The sequence below is a fragment of the Oncorhynchus keta genome, chromosome 4 (genome assembly GCF_023373465.1).
Source record: "Oncorhynchus keta strain PuntledgeMale-10-30-2019 chromosome 4, Oket_V2, whole genome shotgun sequence".
Lineage (NCBI taxonomy): Eukaryota > Metazoa > Chordata > Actinopteri > Salmoniformes > Salmonidae > Oncorhynchus > Oncorhynchus keta.
Genome location: NC_068424.1, coordinates 64,109,839 through 64,124,493, shown reverse-complemented (window position 1 = coordinate 64,124,493; position 14,655 = coordinate 64,109,839). Strand labels below are relative to the sequence as shown.

Sequence of the window (14,655 nt, the reverse complement as noted above, 5' to 3'; positions counted from 1 at the left end):
ACTAAAGCATCCGCCAACTCCTGGACAGTCTGTGGTGCAACGTGGTGGCGTTGGTGGATGGAGCAAGACATGATGTCCCAGATGTGCTCAATTGGATTCAGGTCTGGGGGACGGGCGAGCCAGTCCATAGCATCAATTCCTTCCTCTTGCAGGAACTGCTGACACACTCCAGCCACATGAGGTCTAGCATTGTCTTGCATTAGGAGGAACCCAGGGCCAACCGCACCAGCATATGGTCTCACAAGGGGTCTGAGGATCTCATTTCGGTACCTAATGGCAGTCAGGCTACCTCTGGCGAGCACATGGAGGGCTGTGCGGCCCCCCAAAGAAATGCCACCCCACACCATGACTGACCCACCGCCAAACCGGTCATGCTGGAGGATGTTGCAGGCAGCAGAACGTTCTCCATGGCGTCTCCAGACTCTGTCACGTCTGTCACATGTGCTCAGTGTGAACCTGCTTTCATCTGTGAAGAGCACAGGGCGCCAGTGGCGAATTTGCCAATCTTGGTGTTCTCTGGCAAATGCCAAACGTCCTGCACGGTGTTGGGCTGTAAGCACAACACCCACCTGTGGACTTCGGGCCCTCATACCACCCTCATGGAGTCTGTTTCTGACCGTTTGAGCAGACACATGCACATTTGTGGCCTGCTGGAGGTCATTTTGCAGGGCTCTGGCAGTGCTCCTCCTGCTCCTCCTTGCACAAAGTTGGAGGTAGCGGTCCGGCCTCCTCCACGTCTCCTGATGTACTGGCCTGTCTCCTGGTAGCGCCTCCATGCTCTGGACACTACGCTGACAGACACAGCAAACCTTCTTGCCACAGCTCGCATTGATGTGTCATCCTGGATGAGCTGCACTACCTGAGCCACTTGTGTGGGTTGTAGACTCCGTCTCATGCTACCACTAGAGTGAAAGCACCGCCAGCATTCAAAAGTGACCAAAACATCAGCCAGGAAGCATAGGAACTGAGAAGTGGTCTGTGGTCACCACCTGCAGAACCACTCCTTTATTGGGGGTGTCTTGCTAATTGCCTATAATTTCCACCTGTTGTCTATTCCATTTGCACAACAGCATGTGAAATGTATTGTCAATCAGTGTTGCTCCCTAAGTGGACAGTTTGATTTCACAGAAGTGTGATTGACTTGGAGTTACATTCATTGTATTGTTTAAGTGTTCCCTTTATTTTTTTTGAGCAGTGTATATAATGTATGTATTTTTAATTTTTAATACATTTCTAAAAAACTGTTTTCTCTTTGTCATTATGTGGTATTGTGTGTAGAATGATGATAAACTATTTAATACATTTCATAATAAGGCTGTAACGTAACAATGTGAAAAGGGGGGGGGGGATCTGAATACATTTGAGTGGCCTTTTGTTGTCCCCAGCACGAAGGACAAATGCTCACCAACAGGAATGTAAATTAATTTGTGCACAAAATTCAGGAGCAATGAGCTTTCTGTGCGTATGAAACAAGTTTTGAATCTATTTCAGCTCATGAAACATGGGACCAACCCTTTACATGATGTGTTGTATAGATTTTTTAATAGGACTTTGATTTGTCTCTTCTCTGTCAGGAGGAGAGGAAGGACAGAAGAGAAAGAGGACTAAGCCTGAAGCCTTCCCCACAGCAGAGGACATCTTCTCCAAATTCCAGCACCTCTCCCATTTTGATCAGCACCAGGTCACCTCTCAAGTGAGACAACCCCCCCCCCAGCGTTTTAAGTGTGCTCCAAAACCTGCTATTGGAATCTTCAAGTTATTCGGTATAAAATCGATACTTATGATATGTCTGCCATTCAATTCTTCTGGTGGTACAGTTAAATTATTCTCATAAAACAATGTCTTTAACGGCAAACTGATTTTTCAATTACTTTACTAGAGTATACAATTTTATGGATATTCGGTTATGTTTTTACTGTAGGCCTGTGTAGTATTGATGAAGTTCGGCTCTTTACTGACAAGCCTTTTTGACTCGTTCAGTCAAAATAACCAATCTTTTGACTAATTTCATTAAAAGCACACAGGACCCCCTACCGCGAACGATGGAGCTGAAAACTCAAAAGAGTTATGATCAGGGTTGGAAATTAACATCTGCCAAATGCGGGTAGATTTTGTCATTGGTAGAATTTATATTTTACCAGCCAAGTTGGCAGGTGGTCACAGAGCATTTGGAAACTGTTTTGAAAAATCCAAAGCCCACATGTAAATGTTGGTTAAATTGTCAAGAAAGGCTACTAAAGTGTGACTTTGTCCTTGTGTTTCTTGACCAGTTACATCGTTCTGTTCACACGCTTGGTTTTTAAATGTTAGTTTGAGTTTACTTTAACTGTCTGCTGCAGTCTGAGATTATTTTCTTTTGATCACCGACAAGCAAGTGCCCAAATTACTATGGTAATGGCCTGTACCTTGTTAAAGGGCCATCTGTCATTTAAAAAAATTCTCACCTTATAATTGTGCTTGATTGAGCATGGATGACTCCCCCAAAAAGTATCAGCGTAGATCCCCAAACTAATAATAATAAATAAGCTGCATCACTCCGTTTTTTTGTGGCAGGGTATGCACTTTGTTGATTCTTGATGTTCATTTGTAAAACTGTTTATCTGTTTTAACATATTGGTTAAAAGATGCAGGTCACAAAAGTTAAATGAAGCTATATACCCCATTTACTTCTTATTAGTAAGCATGCTCATCTGTTTTTTTTTTTTGTGGTATAATTATGAAGAAAAAATATTTGGGCTGGTAAAAAAAATCTGAGTGGCTGGTAGATTTTTTAAAATCTACTTGCCACAGTGACTGTTGGACCAAAAAGTACATTTCCAGGCCTGATCATGATTCTACGAGCATGGCGTTCACCATAGGGGGCTTATTGGAGCTGTCATTTGTGACAGACTTGTAAATGTGTGCTTTAAACTATGTATATTGGTTGATTGCTAGGCATACAAATACAATTATTTATTGATAGCTTTGAAACAAGGTCTAGTTGTGGCCGCAACCAGACTAGATTGTGAAATACTCTTGGCGGAATGCATTGACTACTGTCAGGGTAATAAGTATCCTGACAACTCACATTAAATTCTTCCGCTGCTCTGTTGTTCGCTCCATACTGTACATCACATTGATGAGAAAAAACAAATATGCGTGGTGTAGTGTTTGGCCAGTGTAAGGTAATAAACACAGTCGTTCGCTAATTGAAGCACCCCAAATTATTCGAGTTTGTTGAGCAGAGGCTGAGGCTTTTGGTTCTTCAAAGCTGTGTCCATCATAACATTCAATAATCAATTAATTGCAGTCATTCTTGCTCCAATGCGATCAATTATCAGTTCTAAACACAGTGGTGTGTATTCATGTATGCACAGGGAAGCCAGGCTTCCCACAAAAAATGTACCAATTAAAAAAATATATCTTTCGTCTATCTGTTTCATAATTTTCCTTCAATTCGCAAGAGGCTGAATGTATCTCACAGGAGGAAGCATCTGAGCGAGCGAAACAGCACCCCTCTGTCTCTCTACGTGTTGGCCATCTATCTGATGCTGTCTGGTCCAAAATGAGTTGACATTGTTACCGCCCGTAGCATTGAAGACGAGGGATGCCTGCGATCATTTGGCCTTGTCCTTCCCAGTGATTTTACCCACCCACCGCTACTGTCTAAACATGTTTTTTTCTTCTCTATGCTCATGACCTATTGTCCTGCACGCATATGACCGACAGTTGGTGGTCGGAGCACGTCTCTGGAGCCGCTGAGCCGGAGGAACATGTATTAATCCTGCTGTAGGACTCATTGCGACCAGCAGGTCAAACAAATTAGTTACTCAGGGGGAAAAAATGACTCAAGTCAGTAAAAAGAGTTGTTCCAAATTAACTCATTGTTAGCGAACTGCACATCACTACTGTATAGAGGTAATAATCCTGTTGGCCTTCTCTCTGACTAGGTGTCCAGGAATGTTCTGGAACAGATCACCAGCTTTGCCTTAGGGATGTCCTATCACTTGCCCCTGGTCCAGCACATCCAGTTCATCTTTGACCTCATGGAGTACTCCCTTAACATTAGTGGCCTCATCGACTTTGCCATTCAGGTATAGCTTTGTCTCTAATGTCAAGGCATATAATCACAGCATTTAATTCTACTTCTCATAGTTATACAGTAATATTTCCTTTAATGTCTACTCTTATGCCTCGAGTCTGCTTCTCTCTCACCAGTTTCTGTTAGTGGTTGTTTACTGCTGTTCTCCCCCTTTAGTATCATTTGTATGAATCATCTTTCTATAACTAACCTTCTCTCTCTTCCCCGTGCATTTGTGTGTATCTAGCTGCTGAATGAGCTGAGCCTGGTGGAGGCAGAGCTGCTGCTCAAGTCATCCAGTCTGGTGGGTAGCTATACCACAGGTCTGTGTCTGTGCATCGTGGCCGTGCTGAGGAGGTACCATTCCTGCCTCATCCTCAACCCAGAGCAGACGGCACAGGTCTTTGACGGGTAAGTCTTACAGGCTTAACCATTAGGCTTTAGCCAGACTGCTCCGTGGAGAACGGACACCAAATTAGAATGGGTGAATTTTGGTCTGTGTGCGTGCTCCTCTTTTCTAATTGGCTAATGTAACCGTTGGCCTGTCAAAAGTTCAACTTATCTGAACTTTTTGTTCGTTGACCGACAACGTGCGACTCTCATTGAGAAATTATTGGAAATCACGGATATGGATCAAATCTACGGTCCAATTTGGCCGCGCCCTTAACCATTCACCTCTATAGCCTGGGTGCTAATGTTATCCAAGCCTTAACCATTCACCTCTATAGCCTGGGTGCTAATGTTATCCAAGCCTTAACCATTCACCTCTATAGCCTGGGTGCTAATGTTATCCAAGCCTTAACCATTCACCTCTATAGCCTGGGTGCTAATGTTATCCAAGCCTTAACCATTCACCTCTATAGCCTGGGTGCTAATGTTATCCAAGCCTTAACCATTCACCTCTATAGCCTGGGTGCTAATGTTATCCAAGCCGTAACCATTCACCTCTATAGCCTGGGTGCTAATGTTATCCAAGCCTTAACCATTCACCTCTATAGCCTGGGTGCTAATGTTATCCAAGCCTTAACCATTCACCTCTATAGCCTGGGTGCTAATGTTATCCAAGCCTTAACCATTCACCTCTATAGCCTGGATGCTAATGTTATCCAAGCCTTAACCATTCACCTCTATAGCCTGGATGCCAATGTTATCCAAGCCTTAACCATTCACCTCTATAGCCTGGGTGCTAATGTTATCCAAGCCTTAACCATTCACCTCTATAGCCTGGATGCTAATGTTATCCAAGCCTTAACCATTCACCTCTATAGCCTGGGTGCTAATGTTATCCAAGCCTTAACCATTCACCTCTATAGCCTGGATGCTAATGTTATCCAAGCCTTAACCATTCACCTCTATAGCCTGGATGCTAATGTTATCCAAGCCTTAACCATTCACCTCTATAGCCTGGGTGCTAATGTTATCCAAGCCTTAACCATTCACCTCTATAGCCTGGGTGCTAATGTTATCCAAGCCTTAACCATTCACCTCTATAGCCTGGATGCTAATGTTATCCAAGCCTTAACCATTCACCTCTATAGCCTGGGTGCTAATGTTATCCAAGCCTTAACCATTCACCTCTATAGCCTGGATGCTAATGTTATCCAAGCCTTAACCATTCACCTCTATAGCCTGGATGCTAATGTTATCCAAGCCTTAACCATTCACCTCTATAGCCTGGGTGCTAATGTTATCCAAGCCTTAACCATTCACCTCTATAGCCTGGGTGCTAATGTTATCCAAGCCTTAACCATTCACCTCTATAGCCTGGATGCTAATGTTATCCAAGCCTTAACCATTCACCTCTATAGCCTGGGTGCTAATGTTATCCAAGCCTTAACCATTCACCTCTATAGCCTGGGTGCTAATGTTATCCAAGCCTTAACCATTCACCTCTGTAGCCTGGGTGCTAATGTTATCCAAGCCTTAACCATTCACCTCTATAGCCTGGGTGCTAATGTTATCCAAGCCTTAACCATTCACCTCTATAGCCTGGATGCTAATGTTATCCAAGCCTTAACCATTCACCTCTATAGCCTGGATGCCAATGTTATCCAAGCCTTAACCATTCACCTCTATAGCCTGGATGCTAATGTTATCCAAGCCTTAACCATTCACCTCTATAGCCTGGGTGCTAATGTTATCCAAGCCTTAACCATTCACCTCTATAGCCTGGGTGCTAATGTTATCCAAGCCTTAACCATTCACCTCTATAGCCTGGGTGCTAATGTTATCCAAGCCTTAACCATTCACCTCTATAGCCTGGATGCTAATGTTTTCCAAGCCTTAACCATTCACCTCTATAGCCTGGGTGCTAATGTTATCCAAGCCTTAACCATTCACCTCTATAGCCTGGGTGCTAATGTTATCCAAGCCTTAACCATTCACCTCTATAGCCTGGATGCTAATGTTATCCAAGCCTTAACCATTCACCTCTATAGCCTGGATGCTAATGTTATCCAAGCCTTAACCATTCACCTCTATAGCCTGGGTGCTAATGTTATCCAAGCCTTAACCATTCACCTCTATAGCCTGGGTGCTAATGTTATCCAAGCCTTAACCATTCACCTCTATAGCCTGGGTGCTAATGTTATCCAAGCCTTAACCATTCACCTCTATAGCCTGGGGATGCTATTCAATAACATTGCGTTATTGGATGCAGAAACAGTCGGGTACCTAATCTATTCACTGCCAATAAACCCGCCTCTGTTTTTTTTACAGACCTGGGTCATAAAAAATTGTGGCTAAATCAAATATGCCCCTCAAATACTTTGAGGTGTGCACTTTTGGGACTATTCCATTGGTGCCCTTGTATCCTGCACTCGATTCAACCTATCTTCTATAACTCATTTAGTACAGAAAGATTTCTGTCCTTTGTTGTTTTGCATTGTGTTTGAATACTATTCATTGACCAGGTTACGCATCGTGGTGAAGTCGGGGGTGAACCCAGCCGACTGCTCCTCAGCCGAGCGCTGCATCCTGGCCTACCTGTACGACCTCTATACCTCCTGCTGTCACCTAAAGAGCAAGTTTGGAGAGATCTTCAGGTAAAACATAAACATGGACTAGCAACTGTTTAATGCAGTTTTATTGTATACTGTAGTTTCCCTGTGATGTTTTAGGGGGCCAAGTCATGTTGCATGCTAATATTGTTTTGAAACTAAAATATTTTTCCCCCGCATGGTAGCCATATAATGATAGAAGAACCAAACGGTGGCCTTTCTCTCCCTCTTTTGTCCAGTGAGTTCTGCTCCAAGGTGAAGAACTCCATTTACTGTAACATCGATCCGTCTGACTCCAACATGCTGTGGGACCCTGTGTTCATGATGGAGGCCATCGCCAATCCGTCGGCCCATAATTTCAACCACAGCATGGTGGGTAAGATCCTCAATGACAGCCCCGCTAACCGCTACAGCTTCGTCTGCAACGTGCTCATGGACGTGTGCGTGGACCACAGGGACCCCGAGAGGCAAGCATTGTTTTTCTATAAAACCATTATCAGCAATCAATTATTGAAACGTCCAGATGCATTGAAATAATACAGGATTCTTTACTTAGTAACTGTCAACTTACCAGGTATCTTACCTGAATTCAATAGTAAGGTGTTACGAGTTTAATGTGTATCTCTGCAGGGTGAATGACATTGGGATCCTATGTGCGGAGCTGACTGCCTACTGTCGCTCTCTGAGTGCTGAGTGGCTGGGCGTCCTCAAAGCCCTCTGCTGCTCCTCCAACAACGGCAACTGTGGCTTCAACGACCTCCTGTGCAACGTGGACGTGAGTGTTCACACTCGCAGCATACACATACAAGCCTTGCGCCTCTCTCTCTCTGCACCAATTAATGTGCGTTGCTCACTCAGGCTCTGAGAGGCACAGGTTAGAGGGGAACACTGACAGTTACATTCCAATAATTAGCAGTTCACATCAAGTGTGAACATTTCCTCTCTGTTTCCTTCTCTCTTCCGTCTCAGGTCAGCGATCTCTCCTTCCATGACTCTCTGGCCACCTTCGTAGCCATCCTCATTGCCCGCCAGTGTCTTCTTCTGGAGGACCTGGTCCGCTGCGTAGCCATCCCCTCCCTCCTCAACGCTGGTAAGAGCTCCTCTGTCAGCCCCAGACCCGTAGCCAGGGTCCTGTTCTTAGGCATCAAATGAAAGAAAACGAACTGAAACATTGAGGGACTACCTGGACTTGTCCAATAAGAAATGTACTAGGGCTGGGTGATATGGCCAAAATCTCATCCTGATAACGATACATATCACAATATAGCACATTTTCTGTAAATTAAATGAACGTTTATATGAAATGACCATGTAAAGGCCTATTTCTTATTACATTTTGAATTATACTCAAACAAATAGAGGTACTTACTCATATTTGATTATTTTTTAAATTTAGAACCTGTGCAAATTTTTTACTTAAGCATGTACAAATATGTATGTATAAATAGAAAACACTTCAACTACAGTTGCATATAAAAATAAATGTAGGTCTAAAATATATATTTGGGGGGGGGCTTGCTTATTATGCATGTTTTGCATGTTATTTTGGCATTAATACGTGTCACATCAATTTGCATTTGGTACCTTGAGTCGAGTGTTTGCACAAGCTCACGAAACACCCTTTTCTCGACCGTGCAAATTGTGGCCGTGTCTTTGCAGATGTAAGTTGTAACTGCAGCTGTTATCTCCTTCCATCTTCGTGATTCTTTGCCATATGGTGTGCCGCGGGCAAAAGCCTCTTGCAATGTCTGAGTCGAGGGTTTGTTTTGAGCACTCGACCGTACTTTTTGGGGTCTTATACGTAGACTCTCTGTTTTACATGATTCTTGTGTCGGTGGTAAAATAGCCTTAATGTAGCCTAGCTACCCAGCCAACAGGTCCTGTTAGAAATGATTGAATGGTACACCGAGGCCTGCCCTGCTTGAATGGAAGGAACTCCCTGCCCCATAATGCATTCCTTACTTCCGTCTGTCTGAGAGGGAGGTAAATGCCACAATGTGTTTGAGCCCACTCTGCAGTTTGTTTGCACACACACGCACATGTGCTGTGGCCAGTCAAGGCTGCCCCTTGCTCAGGGGACAAGGCCCCATTCAGCTTGTTTTTAAAGTCCCCTGTGGGCGTTAGTTACCACACGTACGGCCAGACAACCCCCTCCACCCTTCCCTTCTCCTCCTCAGCCAGCAGTTCGAATTCTTGTTTGGCGACACTCCTTCGCAGCCAGGCTCTGAAAATGGCACTTAGTATTTGGTACTCCTTAAAAGTCAATTTAGGACACCTTCCAAGTTCTTCAAGCGCTTCTGTTCTCTGTAGTTGGTGTTATTCATTTGCCATGTCATCTTGACAACTTGAAGCTCAAGGCTGTTAGTGTAAAGTCTATTTTTTTGGTCATACTGGCCCATTTCTTATGTATTAGAATTTGGTTTAAATTTGAAAAATGTGACTTTGCTAAAGGAGTCTTAATCCCCTTCAGATTCCTTGTTGAGGGTGTGTGTGTGCCCCTCTAACCTACCTTTCTACTGCTCTCTGTTTGTCTCTCCCCCCAGCCTGCAGTGAGCAGGACTCTGAGCCCGGAGCCCGTCTGACCTGCAGGATCCTGCTGCACCTCTTCAAGACCCCCCAGCGCAACCCCTGCCCCCAGGATGGAGCCAAGTCAGGTACACACACACAGCAATCCCCGGCTCCCCACACCCATTTGAACCCACATTGGAGCAAATGTTAATTAATTAATTATTTGATTTAATGATTGTTTTAAAGATACAATTTTATATTTTGCAGATAAATCTTCTGTTGGGATCCGGTCGTCGTGTGACCGTCACCTTCTGGCTGCCTCACAGAACAGCATAGTGGTTGGAGCTGTTTTTGCTGTCCTAAAGGCCGTCTTTATGCTGGGTACAACTCTCAGTATTATGCTATTATGTTGTCCTTAAAGTTGCATATAAGTCCACTTTGACAATTGAATGTGATTAGATTGATGTAATATAGACATTTAATAACTATAATTACAACTGGTCACCAGTAAGACCACATAACCCTTAAGTTATATATTTTGTAACATTTTATCTCCATCTCTCTCAAGGCGATGCAGAACTGAAGGGATCGGGATTCTCTCACCCCGCCGCCCTCGATGACATCGCCGATGACGACATGGGTTCCAAGAAGTCGGGCGGCCGCACCGTCTCCATAGAAACAGCCAGCCTGGATGTGTACGCCAAGTATGTGCTGAAGAGCATCTGCCAACAGGTGAGAACATGAGAAAGAAGGTTATCGTTCACACCAGGGTTACATTTTTCCCTCACACCAGAAGCTGCATATTTCCGAATGCAGTAATGTCCATTTCATTACAGTTTCATTTCAGTCAACCCAGGAGTAAACTGAAATTCAAATTTTTCAAATTGAAAGCTACTGGAAGTTCTGTTCACTTCCTGAATTGAAATGGAATTGACCCCTTCTCTGGTATTGGCACTCTATTTCTATGCATTTAATCCTATCCGATAGATAACTTTTGAAAACGGGTCACTTGTGCTCTCATGAGGCAAGGTTGACCCCCCCACCCGTTAGTCTGTTATTTTCCTCCACAACACCAACAATTACAAACTTGAGTCATGACCAGTACTTCTGTTTTCCACAGAGAAGCACATTGTCTAGTGGTAGTTGCTGAATGTCGACAGGTGCAGTCATTGTAAATCTCAATTTGCTCTTACCATAAATCAAAGGAGTGTTTGCCAAGCTGTTGTAGACAGATTGTGTACAGTGGAAAACTCAGAAAGTATTTTTAAATTGATGTCGTGAATATATATTTTTCTTCATATGATACAATAAGGAATTTTCAAATTATGATTTTAATTTAGATTCTCTTTCTGCATTGACTGAATTGAAAACTGAATTAACCCAAACCCTGTTCAGTATATACCCCTTGGTGATCTCTCTCTCGTCACTCATCTCTCCTGCTATCCTCTGTCAGGAGTGGGTGGGCGAGCGCTGTCTCAGGTCCCTGTCGGAGGACAGCAGTGCCCTGCAGGACCCGGTGCTGGTTAACATCCAGGCCCAGCGGTTGCTGCAGCTCATCTGCTACCCCCACCGCCAGCTGGACAGTGAGGAGGGGGACAACCCCCAGAGGCAGCGCATCAAACACATCCTCCAGGTCAGCACACACAAGCCCTATGCACTGACCACAGGGCTGCGTTCAGCCCTGTTGTGGAACGTTCAGATAAAAACTTTGTGGAACAAACATGCCTTTCTGTAATGTAGAATAAAGAAACATTACATTTCTGTCTGCGCTGAATGTTGCCCTGGCAACAGACAGCACTTCTCATGGGCAGAGTAGACTTTTCACTTTTCCATCAAGGGCAGCAGATGTATGACCTAAAAGCTTTTTCTGGAAATTGCTTTGAAATGGTTTTTTGAAGCCATCAAGGCAAGTTGTAAGTGAATCAGTGTCAGTCCTAGATGATCCTTGGGGATGGCTGAGAGCACAGCAGAAAGACTCACACGGCACATTCATTAGAAATGGGGGGGGGGGGGTTGTGGGTGCTAGAATGAATCAGTGGGTGAACTGTCTCTGAACCCCTGCCTTAGCTCAGCAGACCACATTAGGGTATATGAGTGTTCTGAGTTTTGTGAATGACATTACTGCCATCTGCTGACTAAAGCAGCACTACAGGGAGAGTGGAGCTAAAGGTCTCTGACTATTTAACTGCTTGGAGATGATTGTGTTATATACATGTCTAAACGTGGTGTCCCATCCTCCTGCCTCTAGAACATGGACCAGTGGACCATGAGACAGTCATCCCTGGAGCTGCAGCTTATGATCAAGCAGAGTACTAACAACGTAAGTTACCAGACTCCAGTGTCCTGTAAGGTCCTGAAAACACTCACAACACTGCCATCTAGGCACAATTAAGCATTTTGGTTTTTTTCTCAATAAAATATTGATTTAGAATACAATCCATCTGTAAAGTTCAAGTGTACCTTTGATTCAATGAAGTACATTGAGATAGTGGATTATGTCATAACCCTTCATAACTGTAGAATGTGGTGATAATGGCAGCCATCTTGTTCAGGGATCAATTCCCTGTGATTGAGGTTAATTGGACGAACTTGTCTTCCTTGTCGCCCTGCAGGAGCTGTACTCCTTATTGGAGAACATCGCCAAGGCCACTATCGAGGTGTTCCAGAAGTCAGCGGAGATGAACTCCACCAACCTCTCAGGGAACGGGTCAGCCGGCGCCGGAGGTTCTGCCTCCAACAGCAACAACCCAAGCAAGAAACCAGTGTTGAGGTGTGTATGTGTGACCTTTATAAATTCTCCCTCCCATTTTAAAAAATAGGCAGAGACTGCGGAACTGTAGGTAACCTCCCCCTCCCGCCCCCATGAATCCCTTTTCACCAGAGCTGAAGATCTGAATCACATTCTGCGCATGGGTTTCTTTGCCTCTACTTTACACACAGAGTAGAGGCATCATTGTCATGCTGAAAGACCCAGCCACGTTTCATCTTCAATGCCCTTGCTGATGGAAGGAGGATTTCACACAAAATCTCCCGATACATGGCTCCATTCATTCTTTCCTTTACATGGATCAGTTGTTCTGGTCCCTTTGCAGAAAAACAGCCCGAAAGCATGATGTTTCCACCCCCATGCTTCACAGTAGGTATGGTGTTCTTTGGATGCAACTCAGCATTCTTTGTCCTCCAAACACGACGAGTTGAGTTTGTACCAAAAAGTTATATTTTGGTTTCATCTGACCATATGACATTCTCCCAATCTTCTTCTGGATCGTCCAAATGCTCTCTAGCAAACTTCAGATGGGCCTGGACATGTACTGGCTTGAGCAGGGGGACACGTCTGGTACTGCAGGATTTGAGTCCCTGGCGGCATAGTGTGTTACTGATGGTAGGCTTCGTTACTTTGGTCCCAGCTCTCTGCAGGTCATTCACTAGGTCCCCCTGTGTGGTTCTGGGATTTTTGCTCACCGTTCTTGTGATCATTTTGACCCCACGGGGTGAGATCTTGCGTGGAGCCCCAGATCGAGGGAGATTATCAGTGGTCTTGTATGTCTTCCATTTCCTAATAATTGCTCCCACAGTTGATTTCTTCAAACCAAGCTGCTTACCTATTGCAGATTCAGTCTTCCCAGCTTGGAGCAGGTCTACAATTTTGTTTCTGGTGTCCTTTGACAGCTCTTTGGTCTTGGCCATAGTGGAGTTTGGAGTGTGACTGTTTGAGGTTGTGGACAGGTGTCTTTTATACTGATAACAAGTTCAAACAGGTGCCATTAATACAGGTAACGAGTGGAGGACAGAGGAGCCTCTTAAAGAAGAAGTTACAGGTCTTTGAGAGCCAGAAATCTTGCTTGTTTGTAGGTGAGCAAATACTTATGTGATTTTTCTGGATTTTTTTTCTCATTTTGTCTGTCATAATTGAAGTGTACCTATGATGAAAATTACAGGCCTCTCATCGTTTTAAGTGGGAGAACTTGCACAATTGGTGGCTGACTATATACTTTTTTGCCCCACTGTATGTTCTGGCCCACCGACCATCCGCTGTGACACAAATCATCCCGTGGCTGAATCTAGTTTCCTACCCCTAAGCTAAAGAATCATCAAACATGCTTTCTCATTGTTGGTGAAATCTAACCTCAGCGTAACAGCTTATTATTTTTCTTTGTGTTCCCCCCAGTTCGTCTGAGCGGTCTGGTGTGTGGCTGGTGGCGCCACTGATAGCCAAGCTGCCCACCTCGGTCCAGGGCCACGTCCTGAAGGCGGCAGGGGAGGAGCTAGAGAAGGGCCAGCATCTGGGGTCTTCCTCACGCAAGGAGAGAGACCGGCAGAAACAGAAGAGGTCAGATGACTCACCCTGACTATTTTGGGTCATGTCGATAATGCTCATTTTGTCAACATGGTTGTACTTTCATCCAGAAAGCGTGGTAATCTGCGTTAGATACTAAAAACAAATTGGATGCAGGAGTTATTATTGAAGCTGGGGCAAAAATGTTATAATTATCATGCAATTATGATAACATTTTTGCCCCAGCTTCAATATTCCCAAATTGATGGTGGATGTATTGCCCTTACACTTTTGTCTGTTTCCAGCATGTCTCTGCTGAGCCAGCAGCCCTTCCTGTCTCTGGTGCTGACCTGTCTAAAAGGCCAGGATGAGCAGAGGGAGGGCCTCCTCACTTCCCTCTACAGCCAGGTGCAGCAGGTAACACTCAACACAGCCTCTCCTCCATTTTCCTGTCTACCCAAACTCCACATCCTACGCCACACCCACAGAAGTTTGTTTCCTTTCCGCAATGAGTCTGGATCGGGGGTTACCTCCCTGACGATTTCGAGAACACAAACACATTCTAATTTTTCCGATTGCTCCCAGAAATTGATGGGTTGGGCCAGAGCCAGAACACATGTGGGTAAAGCAGCGGTTTGAAAATCCCATTGGTTTTAATACTCTGATTACTTAGAGATAATCCAATCACTGATGACTTTGTTTTGTACAACAGTCAGACTGACATTGTTGAAGTGATGTCAAAATGACAGAAGTATGTAGCTAACATAGAGCAGCGGAAGAATTCAGCTGGAGTCGTCAGACAACTCCCCCCG

At 44.5% G+C, this 14,655-nt stretch overlaps 1 protein-coding gene across 1 annotated transcript in view; it reads left to right on the top strand.

Moving 5' to 3' along the window:
- LOC118384046 (mediator of RNA polymerase II transcription subunit 12-like) overlaps positions 1 to 14,655 on the top strand; it is a 44,696-nt gene that overhangs the window by 19,174 nt on the left and 10,867 nt on the right. The window contains exons 17-31 of the mRNA XM_052512535.1: positions 1,575 to 1,693; positions 3,930 to 4,073; positions 4,308 to 4,471; positions 6,973 to 7,104; positions 7,299 to 7,526; positions 7,690 to 7,834; positions 8,029 to 8,149; positions 9,603 to 9,713; positions 9,835 to 9,948; positions 10,136 to 10,299; positions 11,021 to 11,200; positions 11,816 to 11,887; positions 12,180 to 12,337; positions 13,736 to 13,897; positions 14,149 to 14,260. Of these exons, the coding sequence (XP_052368495.1) occupies positions 1,575 to 1,693; positions 3,930 to 4,073; positions 4,308 to 4,471; positions 6,973 to 7,104; positions 7,299 to 7,526; positions 7,690 to 7,834; positions 8,029 to 8,149; positions 9,603 to 9,713; positions 9,835 to 9,948; positions 10,136 to 10,299; positions 11,021 to 11,200; positions 11,816 to 11,887; positions 12,180 to 12,337; positions 13,736 to 13,897; positions 14,149 to 14,260 (2,126 nt within the window). The remainder of the gene's footprint in view (positions 1 to 1,574; positions 1,694 to 3,929; positions 4,074 to 4,307; positions 4,472 to 6,972; positions 7,105 to 7,298; positions 7,527 to 7,689; positions 7,835 to 8,028; positions 8,150 to 9,602; positions 9,714 to 9,834; positions 9,949 to 10,135; positions 10,300 to 11,020; positions 11,201 to 11,815; positions 11,888 to 12,179; positions 12,338 to 13,735; positions 13,898 to 14,148; positions 14,261 to 14,655) is intronic.